Source organism: Chaetodon trifascialis, chromosome 7 (genome assembly GCF_039877785.1).
Source record: "Chaetodon trifascialis isolate fChaTrf1 chromosome 7, fChaTrf1.hap1, whole genome shotgun sequence".
Taxonomy (NCBI): domain Eukaryota; kingdom Metazoa; phylum Chordata; class Actinopteri; order Chaetodontiformes; family Chaetodontidae; genus Chaetodon; species Chaetodon trifascialis.
The window spans coordinates 2,650,986-2,668,030 of NC_092062.1; the positions used below are offsets into that span (position 1 = coordinate 2,650,986).

The 17,045-nt window shown below is 40.9% G+C and overlaps 1 protein-coding gene across 1 annotated transcript; it reads left to right on the forward strand.

Moving 5' to 3' along the window:
• The first annotated feature begins 970 nt into the window (after window positions 1-970).
• On the forward strand, window positions 971-15,474 carry LOC139333868 (syntaxin-12-like). The gene is made up of 10 exons (XM_070966550.1): window positions 971-1,274; window positions 3,119-3,274; window positions 4,363-4,432; window positions 4,548-4,647; window positions 6,903-7,040; window positions 9,775-9,818; window positions 10,932-11,037; window positions 12,494-12,566; window positions 12,668-12,750; window positions 13,114-15,474. The coding sequence occupies exons 2-10, from the start codon at window positions 3,175-3,177 to the stop codon at window positions 13,204-13,206; spliced, it is 807 nt and encodes a 268-aa protein (XP_070822651.1). The 5' UTR covers window positions 971-1,274; window positions 3,119-3,174; the 3' UTR covers window positions 13,207-15,474.
• Window positions 15,475-17,045: the final 1,571 nt, after the last annotated feature.

Below are 17,045 nucleotides of genomic sequence, written 5' to 3' on the forward strand. Positions count from 1 at the left end.
ACCTGTTGTGCACTGACAGGACCAAGTGCCTATGAGTGTTCTGCATGACGCAAGAGCCAGACGGTGCGCCAGTAGGATAGTGGCAGACCCATCACACTGCCTCCTCAGAAAGCATCACACACACAGTGATTGTGACAGTACAACCCCTGACTATGATCCATACAATATGTGCAGTATTTGCCAGGACTGTGCAATATGTACAAACATAGCATAATACAGCATAATGACTGTATTATTCCTAGTTTACAAAGAAATGGCAAACAGTATAGTATGTAGTATAATGTAGCATGCATAATTCTTGTTTATAATTTTCTTTAACTTTCAATCTTTTCATTTTGAACTTTCCCATTCACTGCACTGTAGCCCCTAGTCAAATTCCTGTGTACATTGTACATTTTAGGATTTAAGTGATTCTGATTCTGATTATCTTCAACTGCCCAAGTGGTTCCTTATGAATATTTGTGTCATGGATACCACTATCTCCGCGAAAACAACATCAAACAAGCTTCCAGAGGTAATCAAAGTGTCAAATTAATGAAATGATGATACAAAGAAGATATCCACAAGTTAAAGAACGTCCTCACATAAAACAACATAAATAATATAATAATATTATAATAGAATAATAATATTATAATATTATAATAGAAATTCTAAACAGTTGACTAAATAAAACATGAACAATTGAGACAGTTCTAAAAAAACATTCTGAGACTTCCGTTTGATGCCTTGTCAGAATCTTGGGAAAGGTGATGGTGGTCATGGTATGTTAATTTGACCTGAGTTTTTCTGGACAGACATCCTGGTAATTAATACTTAATTGGTATTCTATTTGTTCATACTTTTTCCAAGTGTCCATGCAGATTTTAGTCTGCTGTCACATGCAAGGCAGCACACTGCTGCCCTTGGGCTTATTATTAGAGTCAACGTGAGAGTCATGGGACAGCCTGTTTTATCCAGTCAATGGAAAACTGGCTCTGATTGGCCAGAACTCGTCGCTTTCGTTGTTTGGACTGGTCCGGAACTGTCTCATCCAGTCCCGAAAGCTGGTAGCAAACATAAAGCTGTAATTGTAACATGAGGGATAGCAGTAAACTATTACCTCACTGAAAACGTGTGATTACTACTTTTTGTGATGACCATGAACGCAGCGCCAAACTAACGTCGGATTAGGTTTTGAACGTGTGACGTCATAGACTGGCTGGATTTTCTAATTCTGATTTTGCCTGGAGAATTAGGAACAACAAACACTGTCGAGTCAGTGTCACTGCAAAGTAAGAGATTTATTGTGAACCTTGATAACATTTATATTAACCGACAGCGCTCTGTTTATGCGTCCGTGGAAAACACGAGAACATATCTACCCTGAAATTGACGTACGAGACACACTACGACCTGTTCTAAACGCTGAATAACGGTGACGAATGTGTGTCCTATCTGTTTTAGAGTTTGACCAAGGCTGACTTACAGTAGTTTTTTTGTCATTAAATTCACAGTAAATGATGACGGTTTCAATTTTTAATTTCGTGTTGTGTCTGCCTCCTACGTTTATTTTCCTTACTGAATTGTCTGCTGGAAGATAGGTTAGCGCTGGCCTCTGTTTTTCCTGAAGCCTGTTTGGTGTTAGGCCGGTTTATTGTGGGAGAACACGGAGAATTCTGCATATGCTCGCCTTTCTCTTAACATACTTGCTCTAAAGAAACCAAAGGGCCGTGACACATTGTGTTGTTCGCGGTGTTACTGGCTCTGTACTCCTTCATATTAGATTCGAAATTTAAAAAACACCGACTTTAAATGTCTGTGATGGATAGATGCTATCAACGAATTTTGTGAAAATTAAAGATTTGAAACCAGATTTTACAGGATCCAGACGATGCATTAATGCATTGATATCATAAATGAGTACACCCTTAGTTACTTTACAGATACAGATATCACAGTATTGTATTGCCTTTTTACGTATTACCAAAAGTCCAGAAGATATTGATGAGACTAAGTTAGATGCAACCTTGACAAGCTCCAATATTAAAATGTTGTTTACATTTTAATTTATCAGTGAAAGTTATCAAATAATATAACATGATATTTACGTTTACGTGGGGGAAATTGGGCACTTAAACTTTTGATATTTTAAGTAAAATGTGTTGGTGGTACTGTACTGTTATGCAGAGTACGATCACATTGTTCTATTAGTACAGACTCTGAATGCTTCCCCCATAATCTGTGACAGCTGTATGTTCCTTAAAAGAAATTATTTATTCCTTTGTCAGACTGAAGGGCTAAATCAGAGCTAACCAGGGCTTATGTGTAATGTGTAATACGATTAATCAGTTACATTTAGTATGACGGTTTAACCCTAAAAGCATCAATGAAACAAGTATCTCTGTTGTGTTTGCTCCTCCTGACTTCTCGCCCCCTTCCTGCAGTGTGAGTGCCGAGGGGCGGGGCGATCTCCTGGAGCGCTGGCCTCCTGGCACACCTGCAGCTTGTTCTGCCTAATCAGCCGGCTTCATAAGCCACCCTCTCTTTGTTTCCAGTGCCGGATTATTTTCACTGCTTCCTGCATGTTATTGCACTGCCTGAGATCTTCTGCCCCTCGCCACGAGTTAATTCCTCCAGTGTTTGTATCTCTAGTAGTAAGCTTTTGGTGCTTTGCCACCTTTTTGTGTTGTACTTTGTTCCTGACTTTTCTCCCTGACTACAGGTGATTTTCTGTTCGGAGTTTTAGTTGATACTTTCCACCAGTCTGTTTGTACTTTGTTCGTACTGTCGTTCCTAAGAACTGAATTTCTGTTGCTACTTTGTCAATAAATCTTTTGTGCCACTCTCTGCATCTGGGTCCTGGTGTCCTTGGTCTGGCCATAACAATCTCTAATAATAACAATTTGAATATAAAATCTGAAATTCATTAAAATGTAATATATATATATATATATATATATATATATATATATATATATATATATATATATATATATATATATATATATATATATATATATATATATATATATATATATGTGTGTGTGTGTGTATATATATGTATATGTATGTATGTATATATATATAAATGACATGACTAAATATGCTTTATTCTCCCGATTGTAACTGTGTTTAGGTTGCATTTGGAGTGTCTTCCTTAGCAGTCTGACAAGCTTGTGGGCTCTAGCCAGGATGTCCTATATGAGAGCAGATAGCAGCTGGTCCCAGCCTTGGGACTTCAGCAGCCTCATCCAGACCTGCAGCTCCAACATCCAGAAGATCAGTCAAAACTGTGAGTGTGCTTAATGTGCACACACACACACACACACACACACACACACACACACACACACACACACACACACACACACACACACACACACACACACACACACACACACACACACACACACAGAGCGTCATCACTTTTGGGGACAAAAACATACTTAAATTAATTTCCTGGAGAATTGACTGAACCGCATCCTGAAATTAAGTCTTCAACCTAAAATTTAATGATTTTTGTCATGGGGACTTGCATTTTGTTGCCATAAGGAAGACAAGTCCCCATGACGTGACTGTGTAAAGATATATGTCCCCTAACACACACACACACACACACACTGCAGAAAATAATCTGTTCAGTAGGTTATTTACAGTCACGTTACGTTAAATTCAGACGAAGGGGAAGGAAGTGAAAACTGCATTGAATGAGATGAGGAGGAAAGTTCTCACTTGGCCAGTTTAGATGAAATTACAAGAGAAAGGTATAAATAGAAAATCAGAACATATGTTAGATGCGACCCTTACTTTATGAAGAGGAGTGATTTTACAATTGACTGTTGGCATTTACATTACAGTTGTTTGCTAGGTTAACCACTCGTAAAAGTCTGCTGAGATGCCACTAAAGACAGTGATCATTGTGAAACAAGAAAGGGTGCGTTATTTACATTCACCTGTCTTATGTGAAACTATTAATGCAAATTTAACAAGTGTTAGTTGTGTTGCTTGTAGCTATTACTTTAAATCTATCACCATGGATTTAAAACAATAGCTAATATTACACCACTTCCAACCTTAGGTGACTCGGTTCCTCCTGACTGCAGACTGTTAACAAGCCATGCTTTCCAGCTTTCTGGTCCTCAATAAAAGCTCCTTGTGGTTTCTCAGTTTGATCGATCTGAGCAATCATAAATGATGCAAAACATAGGCATTCTGAGTGCGTTATAGTGCTTCTGATGCAGAAAAATCACTTCCAGCCCTCCATCTGCAGTTTGCACAACAACGAAAGAGGGAGGTGACGTCATATGCAAACAACCTATACATGGAAAATTATTCCCCAAGGAGCTGCATACTTACTGAAGTGGTTCCTTTTCTCTGCAGCTGGTCAGATAAAAAATATCCTTTACCAACTGGAAACAAGACAGGAAACCTCAGAGCTCCAGGAGAGGCTGTAAGTACTGGCCTGGGTTTTTATCCCATGTAATCTCACATATGATCAATATTTCAAGTGTTTAACCAGTCAAGTCTTTGAGCGAGGTCTTAGCAGTGTTTGTGTTCCCCTACAGCCAACAGCTCCAGCACTACACCAACCAGCTGGCTAAAGAAACCAACAGACACCTGAAGGAGCTGGGGTCATTGCCTCCACCACTGTCTCCATCAGAACAGGTTATTTTATAGATACTGTTATCGCTATATTAATCAAAATTCACTTCATAAATACCAAATTATTAATGAACATACATGTTATTCCAAAACCATGGCCATTCATCTGCTGCTCTACCAACCCCCACTCTTCTGAGACGGCTCTCCACAATAGGCCTACAATAGACTCTTTCTTTATAGCAGAAAAGTAATGTATGCTATCATGTGAGCTACAGTTACTAACCTGTGATATGACATGTTTTAACTTATGCATACCTGACGCAAAGAGTCCTGTCCATTATGTTGACACAGCAACGGTAATGGGAATTGGGAAAAATTAAAAATTTTGAGTTCTGCTGAGCAATGAGAATAAATTAGCTTCAGGACACGAAAATGTTGTTCTTTTAATTGATGGAAAGAATACAGAATAATCATATTAAATATGAGTCATGGAAGGAATGTGAGGATAATAATGCTAATTTTACTTACACATTTCAGTCACATGAAGTGGGAGTGGGCCAGACTTTTTCCATTCCTTAAAATCTCTGTCTTTGAAGTGCTTTAATATGGTGTGATTCATGTTAGAATTACAAATCAGTATGTTTACATTTGCTTTATTTTAATTAATTTATCTGCTAACAATTTTTAACTTTTTTTAACGGGTTACTCAATTAATCCATAAAATGTGAGGAAATAGTTAAAAATGTTTGTTAGAAGCTTAATTCTTCAAATTTCTAATTTTGTTTGACCAGCAGTCCAAAACCCAAAGATACTCAGTTAACTCTCATGCAATACAGAGAAAATCAGCAAATAATCACATTGGACAAGCAGAATGATTGGCATTTTTGCTTTATAATGGACCGAGTAATTAAAATGATCAGAATTGATTTTTTGTGTGGAATTCTTGGAACACTTGAGTTGTTGTTCTTGCACTTTGTTTTTGTTAGAAAACAGGGTGTAGCATTTGAACCATCTGCAGAAGGCCACAGCTCCTTGGCTGACAAGCGGCCATTTATAATGCTGCAGGCTCTTTTGTGCTGTCTCAAATCCGACAGGACCTTTGTTTTCTTCTGTTTTAAGCTCCGTTGATATAAGAAAATTTTGGAATGTCCTTGTTGTAAGCAGTGGAAAGATATAGTATATTACAACACCAAATTAAAAGCTAGAAAAAAGCTAGAAAATAAAATAAGGCCACAACAGACCCTTGAGTCACTCCGTAATACAAAACAGCAGCATCACCAACTGCCATGAAAAATTGATTTTACATAAAGAGGATCTGAACCACCTAAGAGCCAGCCAACCCACTGTGTAAGCCTGTCCAAAGGGATCCCATGATCAACATCTCTGCTGCCTTGCATTAGAATACCACATTAGTCAAGTTACAGCATATGACCTCATTAATGGAGCATTCGAAATCTGTGATGATGTGATTGATAACACTTGATGTCCCCTCATTTAGTGTTTATTAGCAGTATACAAAGAAACGAAATGTTTATAACACACAGTAATGTAGTTGTATGGAGCTTATAAGGATGATAAAATGTTTAGAAATGTGCTATACACCATTTATTGAATATTAATGTAACTCTTCTAAATACTAAATAGGAGGACATAAAGTGTTTCCAGTATGTCTGTGCAACATACTGTGTGAGAAGCAGGTGACTGCTGAGCATCAACGTTAAGAATTTTCCCATATTTCATAATAACCCTTTCAGTTTTGCACAAAAGTTTCAGACCTGTAACAGGAGAGTCATTGCTAGTGAAAGGCTGTAGTGAAGTTTTTAGCTTTCTATTAAAAATACTGGCATCCTTGTTATCTGTAGGTACTGTTTTCCAGAACTTTGGGGTGTAATTGAAAAAGGCTGCATCCCTGAATTTCTTTCAGATGTAGCTGGAAATCTCCAATGAACCAGCAGCAGATGATCACAGTGTTCTTGAAGGCAAATGATAAACAAAGGATTTAGCAATGTAGCTTGGTCCTAGTCCATTTAGGGGTTTGTATATACAAGGAGGAGGACCTTAAAATCAATTCAGAATGTTACAGAAAGCCAGTGCAGAGCAGCTAAAACAAGACTGATGTGCTCTGTCCTCTTGGTTCTGTTTAATAGATGAGCTGCAGGGTTTTCAATGTGCTGAAGTCTCAGTTTTTCTTCCAAGTTGTGGAAATTACAGGTTTAATATGTATCTGTTTGGATGTCTGTGACGTAACAACATTTAAAATATATTCTACTTTTCTTTTTTTCTTACTTTTCTACTTTCCTATCCTCTTCCCTCTCCAGAGGCAGCAAAAGCTGAGGAAGGAGCGCTTGATGAACGATTTCTCTGCAGCCCTCAACAACTTCCAGGTGGTGCAGCGGAGGGCAGCTGAGAAAGAGAAGGAGTCAGTGGTCAGAGCAAGAGGTGGATCCAGAGTCATGGTGAATACCAGACGTTTCTCTGGACAAGGGTTGCAGAACCTTCACCAATAATATTACTCTTAGAGGTATACCATGCAGGATATTCTTGAAAAACAATGTATAGATTCATACAAAATATTCCCTCTTAGTCATCATTTACTGGATAGGAGAGAACAACAAGAGTAAGTGCCATAATGATAATTTCTGGTCCAATTGGACATAGGTGCTATGAGGTAATGCATAGAGAGTGCTTTTTTTTTTTTTTTTTTAAAGAAAGTGTTCAGTAAAGAGCCTAGTATTTAGCCTTTTCCTAAAGATCGAGAGGGACTGTGCAGATCGAAATGAGTTTGGTAACTCATTCCACCACCTGGGAACCACAGAAGAAAATAGTCTAGCTATAGGCCTGGGGCCTTTTTGAGCTGGCAACACCAAGCACAATTCCTGGGCAGAGCATAGTGAGCAGGAGGGAGCATAAACCTGAATGAAGGAGTTCAGGTAGGTCAGAGCAGTTTTGGTGGCAGTTTTGTAGGCAAGCATCCAGGACTTATACTCGATACTGGCAGCAGCTGGGAGCCCATGGAGGGATATGAATAGTGGAGTGACGTGTTCCTTTGGGCTGGTTGAAGACCAGACGCACCGCCGCATTCTGGATCATCTGCAAGGGTTTTAGCGAGCATGCTGGGAGCCATGCAGGAAAGGAATTAGAATAGTCAAGGCGTGATAGTACCAGCGCTTGTACAAGGAGTTGTGTTGCATGCTCAGACAGGTAGGGTCTGATCTTCCTGATGTTGTACAGGGCAAATCGGCATGACCGAACAACACAGGCCACATGCTTGTTAAAAGTTAGTTGATCATCAACCATGACACCCAAGTTTCTGGCAGATTTTGCGGGAATGAGCAGAGCTGAAGTCAAGCTGGATACTGATCTGTTGTTGTTGTTGTGGGATGACAAGGAGCTCAGTCTTTGACAGGTTATGCAGAAGGAGGTGTTCCTTCATCCATGCCGAGGCATGCCGATATCTGTGCCGAGACTGTGGGGTCGTCTGGCGGGAACAAAAGGAGGAGCTGGGTATCGTCAGCATATGAATGGCATGAGAAGCACTGTGACAGTACTAAGTGCGGGGGTGTGTATTGAAAAGAGAAGGGGTCCAAGCACTGACCCTTGAGGTACCCCTGGGGACAAGCAGTGGGATTTAGACACTTCTGCCCTCCAAGACACTGCAAAGGATCTCCCTGAGAGGTAGGACTCAAACCAGAGAGCAGATCCTGAGAAGCCAAGCTCAGCAAGTGTGGAGAGGAGGATTTGGTTGTTAACTGTGGCAAAGGCAGCTGATCGAGCAAGAGTAGAACAGAGGACAGACCAGTTGCTCTAGCTGATCGTAGGGCCATGGGGTTTTATAAGCAAGTTTGGATGAGAGTGGGCATAGATTGTTTGGAGAGGCGGCTTGCAAGGAGCAGAGTGTGTCTGTTGCCTCATTCACAGGGAGTGAGGAGAAAACATTGTGAAGAGGCATGTTTGCAAAGACCTAATTGGAGAGCTAAGCCGGTGTGAGGGACCGGAGGTTCCGTCTGAAGGAGACCCTTTGCGGCAGAGTGTGAGGATGCTCTTGTAAGGACACAGAGAATTGAATAAAGAAGTGGTCTGATACATGTAAGAGGGTGAGAGTTAGCTTACCATGCAGTAGTTTCAAATTGCAATTAAGTCAAGAGTATTGCCTGTTTGTGTGTGGGAGTGGTGGAGACCTGTTTGAGGTCAAATGAGGACAGCAGGAAGTCAACCACATGGGGTTTGTTAAGATGTATATTCCTGTCACCCATGACAATCAGTGGGGTGCCATCTTCAGGAATGACTGAGAGTAGCATGTCCAGTTCAGCTATAAAGTTCCCCAGTAGCCCAGGTGAGTGATATAAAACAAATGTATACAGCTTATTGGGTAGTGTATTTATCTGCAGAGACCCAACTCTCTGGCTTTATTTTCTTACTTTTCTGTGGCCAGGATGTTTCTGAGCTGCAACCTTTGAGCAGTGGCTGTGTAGCACCCAGTCAATAACAACATGCAGGTGAGGCTGGGACTTCATAAAAAGGTAGTGACCAGGCTGACACTGTAATCCGTCTTGTCTGTGTCTGAAGCTTGGGAAGTTTGCTAAATTCTCCTGTCTGGACACAAAAACAATTAGCTTTTTAACAAGTTTGTTGACTGCTGTCTGTAGCTCAACACATTACTCGGCTTTTGTAATTATTTAATTATCATGACACATAATTATTTTCCACTCTTATGGCTATTAGCAAGGTAGACTGATGACAGCTATACTCACAGGCTAATTAGAGCCAGTAATCCAACTATTAGCGTTGCTATTTGTTCAGAACAAACACATTATTTGACAAAATATTTTTAAGATACCTTATCACTCATTTTTATGCACTGCTTGGTGTACTGCTCTTGAGTCACTGCTTTATGAAATGGTATGTGATGCTGCACTGGGCTGTGTGTGTTCTGGTAACTACAGTCATCAGGACTGTGCTCCTGGTGGCATTGAGCTGGGAAGTTTGAATGTTGTGTTTACACAATAATATGCAATTCCTGCATAGTACACCTTTAAACACACACACACACACACACACACACACACACACACACACACACACACACACACACACACACACACACACACACACACACACACACACATTTGCATGCAAAATGGAAAAGTGATGTGAGCTGATGCTGATAAAACCTTTTGTTACGGTCTACAGGGAGATGGAGGCCATGTGAATGAACAGCTGGTTACATTTGAAAAGTATGTTTCTTCATTGTTGTTAACATTATATAAATATTGTTAATGTTGTATTGTATGTCCTCCACTCACCATTTTTATGCATTTTGGTGTGCAGAATATGTTCCTCCTCTGTTCTTTGACTGTATTGTTTGTACAGAGGTATTTTAAAGGAGCAATCTACAGCGAAACACCAATGAGTGAATGAGAATTTGTGGGTCATGTATTTTCTCTAACCCTCATGTATGTTAAAATGATCATGGTGAAACAATGTCATCATTACATAGTTTGTCCACCAGAGAGCACTGACAATTTTTACAACTTGAAATGTCACTACTGTATACATGTTAGATGCAGTTCCTTAGTAACCAAATCAACAAGATCCATTTGAAAAGTGCATTAATATTGGTCTATAAATTACTATTTGGATTTTTTTTAACTCTTTAATATTGATAATATTATCAACCTAAAAATTCAGTTTTTGACCAGCTCTAATTCCTAGCACCTACCACAGCAGGATTTACCTGTTTGTGGGCAAATATTTACCTTTGAGCACCTATTGAGCCCCCCACATCTCTGCGTACCTTGTCACGCCCAAGATCCCATTAAGCACCCTGCATATGGCAGCTTCATTATTTGGCATGAGACCCAGAAACCAGCCTGTACTCCTGCTGGAAAAATACTACCATGGCTAAGGTTTTCTGTGTGTCAGTTAGTTTCTGTGCCATTCTGATTTTTAGAAATATTAATCTTGTTGAGCACCATATATAACGAGAAAAAATACAAATCTTACATTGTCATTGTGATGCAGTGTAAAACAGTAAAAATCAGGTTCAGGTGATAAGCCTTTAATCAAAAATCAAGTTCTGCTTTAAGAATTTGATGCTCATGCTTAAAAGCACCCACTCTACACTGCTGTTCAGTAATTATAGGGGGCAGTCAATCATAGAAGAGGCAGAAAGAGACTCAAACTCAAACTAACATTTGAGACTGATGCAGTGTGTATACTTTCACACTCCATGACGTCATTGCCAGAATATATTTAAGATAATACATTGATAAATGTTCGTGAGAGGTTGTAGTGATACCTTCAGCTGTAGATTAAAGTTTAAAAAAAAGTTCTGTATGATTGTGCAGGGAGGATGAGTGGGGTCAGAACCAGACTCGTACAGAGGAGCCCACCATCACAGAGGAGGACCTGGAAATCATCAAGGAGAGAGAGACCAACATCAAACAGCTGGAGGTATCAGTATGAACCACAAGATATCCTACAGAAGCAGGAACTGCAACACTGACTCATAACACCACTGCACTTTATAAAAAAGGAAAGAGCAGACTATCTGCTCAGGAGGCTGAGGTCTTTAGGGGTGCGGGGGGCACTCCTGAAGACCTTCAGTAGCTGCGTTTCCATTACCCCTAGAAATGCGCAAAACCTAAATATCGCAATAAAATACTGGTAATGGAAACACCTATATTTCGAAAATCCTCTCAAATATCGCAAAAACATTTTTATGCTCTCATGAGGTGGTTTTTCAGACGTGTCAATATAAAAGTGTATCGCAAAAGTGTAATGGAAACACTTTTTTCGCATTTACATGTCGCATCTGGTGCCACAAGAGGTTCAAGAACATCGCAAAGCTCGTTTGGCCCGGGTCATCCGAAAATGTTGTATCCACAGTTCGTCTGTGAATTCCTCATTTACAATCTTCTCCCAGAAATCCCTTATTCGTGGCCGCTGCCACACATAAGGGCTTCGCCTTTGAACAGTTATACGTTGCCTCCGCCTTCTGTTCATAATAAGTACAGCAACAGCCGTAGCGGCTCCTGAGATCAGTGTACTGAGACGCATAACGCTTTCGGACATCTTCCAGTCTCGCGGGACGGCCGAGAATTTACGAGAATTTCGGTTAGTTCACAAAACACCGTTCAATGGAAACACCTGCAAGTAGCACTTGAACTTTGTCGAAATTTCAGAAATATCGCTTTTATTTTGCGAACAACTGTAATGGAAACGCAGCTTATGACTCTGTTGTGGCCTCTGCCATTTTCTACGGTGTAGTCTGCTGGGGGAGCAGCATCACAGCAGCTGACAGGAAGAGGCTGGACAAACTCATCAGAAAGGCCAGCTCTGTCCTGGGATGCCCTCTGGGACAGGTGGAGGAGGTGGGGGAGAGGAGGATGACAGCCAAGCTGTCCTCCATGACAGACAATGACTCCCACCCCCTTCAACACACACTCACTGCACTGAGGAGCTCCATCAGTGACAGGATGCTACATCCAAAGTGTGTGAAGGAGCGCTATCGCAGGTCTTTCCTTCCTGCAGCCGTCAGACTGCACAACAAGAACTGCTCAAAGTAATCTGCAAATTATCTGTAAATTATCTGTGCAATAATCTGGGCAATAATTGGTGCAAAAATCTGTGCAATCCTTCCTGTACATAACAGTCTGCAAATACAATTTATAATTTAAGATTATGTTTATTTTTATTACACTCTTTTGTATATACTTATTGTTTTTATTTATCTATCTAACTATCTTTTACTGATGCTGCTGTAAATTGGAATTTCCTTTTGCGGGACTAATAAAGGTAAATAGAATAGAATAGAATAGAATAGAATAGAATAGAATAGAATAGAATAGAATAGAATAGAATAGAATATACTTTTGTTCACCAGTTAACCCTCTCACGTCCTCTCCAGGCTGACATTATGGATGTGAACCAGATTTTCAAGGACCTGGCTGTGATGATCCACGACCAGGGAGAGATGATTGGTAAGTCAGAAGAAACTCAGCTGAGTCGATGCTTTAAACATGCCATTTAGTTGTGAGAGTGCATGTGCCCCTCGAAGCTCATCATGTGTTCTGATTAACAGACAGCATTGAGGCCAATGTGGAGACTGCAGAGGTTCATGTAGACAGAGGGGCCACCCAGCTGCAGAAGGCAGCATATTACCAGGTAAAATTGAGAGGCTGGAAAAAAATACTGGGAATACTACATGAAAAAGATATTTGAAAATTTTAAGCCACCTTAAAAATGAAACAGATTGACTTGGAGCTGAGTGCCACAGACAAAGTAAGGAAGTCAGAAAATTTTGAGAGAACTCATTGTTGGTTTTCTTTTCATGTAATTTATTGACAGTAAGAAAGACAGACATTAACAATGGACTTGCCGTTTCATGCAGCTTACACATATTAATAAAGTTTAATATGATGTCCTGTCCTCAGCCATTGTTAATATGTTATAACTGTCATGTCAAGCACTGATGCAGTTGAGTTCCATTTATATATGTACTCTGACATGATACTTTTTTGTGTGCAGAGGAAGTCCCGGAAGAGGATGTGCATGCTGGGCATGGTGCTGTCACTTGTGCTCATCATTCTGATCATCATCATCTGGCAGGCCATCAAATGAGAGCCTTCAAATGACGTCCAACGTGCGTGTTTGTGTGTGTATGAGACAGAACTGTATGTGTGCATGTCCGCACATTAGTCTCAGTGTGGCAAATCCACCCTACATTCCAATACAAAAAAGTAATATCTTCCTCATTGTAACCTTAGTCACTTTGTGTGACTAAATGTGGGTGTATTTATGTGGGGTAAATGAATGGGAGCAACACTGGCTTCCTTATATTTTGACATTTTTTGACAGCATGTGTGATGACTGCTACCACTACTTATCCTTACAACAATGATAGTAATCAGATGTGGAGTCTGCAGACTGGAGGATATGTATAGGAAATATGTATCAATTTCACAACGTCAGCTGTAGCCTTGTAATAAAACACTTCATTATTGTGATACTAGTGGAGTGGGGTTGTATTAGACACTAACTCAAGAATGTTGGATTATGGTTATGCATGACAAAATATTAATCTCAGTGTGGAAAACGTTTTAGCTTTCTATGTGTGTGCATGTGCATTTGTGTGAGAGAGAGAGACTCTGTGTGTGTGTGTGTGTGTGTGTGTGTGTGTGTGTGTGTGTGTGTGTGTGTGTGTATGTGTGTGTGTGTGTGTGTGTGTGAGAGAGAGAGAGAGAGAGAGAGAGAGAGAGAGAGAGAGAGAGAGAGAGAGAGGAATATCTGCACATTATTATTGAGTATGACAAATAAACCTTGCATTCCAACAAAAATAAGTTAAAAGTTACTCAGTGTAACCTTTATCAATGTAACCGGTGGACTCTAGAGTGCTCTAGAGTCCACCGGTTACGTTGGAATCCAAACCGGGGTTGCTGCGGACACTCAAGTTTATTATGACCAAGACTGAAGCAGTTCAGGCACAGTCTGTAAAGTCCGCAATGTTCATGGGTTGAGTGGTCTGTGGAACCACAAACTCTGCATGTGAAGGGCTCAGAGCACTGCTGGTTACAAGAGCGACCAGGGTGACGATGGGCTGGCTGACAATTGGCTGGCTGATGGTTGTCTTGTTGTCTTCTTTGGCTGGTAGCAAGGGAGGTGTTGCACAAGGACAGACCTTTGTCACACACAGCCATGACCTGTTAGACACCGGGCTTGCCAGGTGGGACAGTGGCAGTGGGAGCTGAAGAAGGGACAGCAGTGGGAGGCGCAGCCAATATAGCAGGCTTATGTGGACTCACTACAATCTCATCTGACCTGGACTGGTTGCAGGCCAAAGCAGAAGGAGGCAGAGAGGTAGTAGCTCTGACTGACATGCAACTGATGCATCCCGAGACATTGCAGGACCGAGAGGATGAAATGAGGCAGTCACAGGGCACTGACTGTAAGCTGACAAACCTGCTGAGTGTCGGGACTGGGCTGCTGTCTTCCTCACATTTCTCATGTGGCTATCCAGACACTCCTGAACCTCTGTTGCGGTCCACCGCTCAGGTGCCTTCAGCTGGAATGACATGGCGAGAATGGGGTCGGGACAGTGATTAATGAACATCATGACCACACATCAGGACCTACCTCTCCTCTGGGAGGCATTCATCAGCAGCATCGATGGACTTATTAAGGCAAATCCAGTAGTCCATAGCACTCTCATTAGCATGTGGAATGGCGCTGGTAAGTTGGAATATGACAGCTCACTAAAGTTAGCTTTCAATATGTCGAACACAGCCGTGGGAAGGTCAGCTTTTACCGCATCTCTAGCCTTGCCTGTTGGTCTTGACATGATCAGATCATACATTTCAGAATGAGTACCACATTTAACCCTATTCAGGTAACATTTCATAATGTCTTCCCATTCATGAACAGAGAATGTATTTGGATGATCACCCCTGAAATAAGGTGGAGGCTTGTAGTCAGGCTGCACAACAACCTTCACCTGTGACAAACCAGCATTACTGGATGACTGATTGGTTGTAGGCTGAGGCTGAACCATACTAGGCTGGTGCATGGTGCAGAGATTGGCTATGTTTTTGCCAATCTGTTTGACTAAATCAGTAATCATGGCACCAAGAGCCTCAACAGAGATGACTTGTGTAGGCTTAGGGGTCGATTGGGTAAGTGGCGTGGAACTAGCAGAGGGGGCCAATTGTGGGTTAAACTGACTGATCAACTGTGTTGTTGAAAACACTGGGGGACATAGACCTACCCCTACCATAACGCAGTGAAGCAAGCTGCTGGCCCCTCCTCACCCCAAAGGTGATATCACGCCCACGACCAGCCATAGTACGAACCTCAAAAGTATCACCCCCTGACATTACAAATACTGACCAGTATTAGCAGAAAGGAGAAAAATAAAAATAAAGAAACAAATACATTCCTTAAATCTGAGTACACACCCGATCAATAAAGATTAATGTCCATCAACACATGTTCACATATATAGCCTCTATTATTCTTTTCAAAATGTCCCCCTTAATCAGTAAATCCTTTTTTTCTTTTTCTTTTTTTTTTTTTTTCAAATAAATTTTTAATGAACAAAGTGCCCCATTAATGCACTGGCTGACCACACAAATTCACAGGCACAAACTGGTACAAGAGGAAATCATGAGAGAAGGAAGGAAAAAAAAACAACAAAAAAACAGCAAACACTCTACAGTACCACCTTATGAAGTACTGATTTGTATTGTCATGTGTTATTTTGTCCACCAGAGGGCGAGCTGTGCATGAGAGTCACCAGGCTCTGCACTAGAAGAAACACTAGCAATACCACAGTCCTACAGTTGCACTTACATAAAAGTGTGGGTGGTCTGCACCATACACTGCTGGGTACTTTAACTGGCCTGATAAAATGTCAGGTGGTTATTGTAAATGATAAATTTGGGCAGAAGTAACAGAAATTGCTAGCTGTAAATGACTGACGTCAGTTGGGTGTTGGTAATGATGAATGATAGCCATTAACACAGCCCAGTTGATTATCACAGTAACACTGTTTAAAATAAAATGACAATCAAGTTTACAAAAATCAAAGGCAAAGGCAAATGTATTCATTTTATTTTCATCAACTGACAAGCTATCACTGTTTTTCCAATTCACATACATCTGTTCATGTTTTGCGTTGCTTCCACCCATCATACATTAAACACAGCTTAGTGTTCTGAGTTTTCTGAGTGGCCTTCTTCTCAGTTCGATGTCAAGCAGACATTACATGGTGACAGGTCTCATGATCTAAAGTGTTCACATCATTAGATGCCACCAGGTGATTCCTCTGCAGAAGAATAGATACAAATTAACGGTTTTCATTATTACCTTTGGGAGGTACAGTTCTTTTTGCCAATGTCCATTTTGGATAGCAACTGTTCCTGAAATGTTCCAGTGGATAATGGCAGAATAACCTCAAGGGCTGGAAGGAACAGAAGTCTATATGCATACATGAAGTACTAGTATAGGTATTGAAAATGATTGTCCTCAAATTGAACAGACAGAAATGTAAGTTCAAATAGCAGCAGATTTGCTTCCTGAGGCACATCTTACAAGAGAGTGGCCTGAGACCTGACCCTGGGAAAGCGGCTGGGATAGAAAATTTCCCACAACCTCAAAAAATTAGAGCTCAGTGATTTACTACATGGCCAGCTCAGCATAGCATAGCTGACATCCTTCCAGAGACTGAAGTCTGCCTTAGCATCTGCACCTGTACTCATCGATTACGCTACCCACCATTGTGTCAGTTGACAGTAACAGTTACAAGCTTGGTGGGGTCCTGTTGTAGTAGCATGGTGAGGACTAGAAACCTGTGGCCTACTGCTCCAGCAGTCAAAGACACAGAGGCCAGGTATGCTTAGAGACAGAGTGCTTGGCTAGTGTTTGGGCAGTTGAAGACTTCACTGATCACTGACCAAGAGTCCCCG

Bases quoted from the DNA above. Each gene is read 5' to 3' on its own strand.
- LOC139333868 (XM_070966550.1), top strand. From the start codon at position 3,175: ATGTCCTATATGAGAGCAGATAGCAGCTGGTCCCAGCCTTGGGACTTC. The intron at 12,567-12,667 runs GTAAGTCAGAAG...TCTGATTAACAG, and splicing joins CGACCAGGGAGAGATGATTG to ACAGCATTGAGGCCAATGTG. The intron at 12,751-13,113 runs GTAAAATTGAGA...TTTTGTGTGCAG, and splicing joins AGAAGGCAGCATATTACCAG to AGGAAGTCCCGGAAGAGGAT.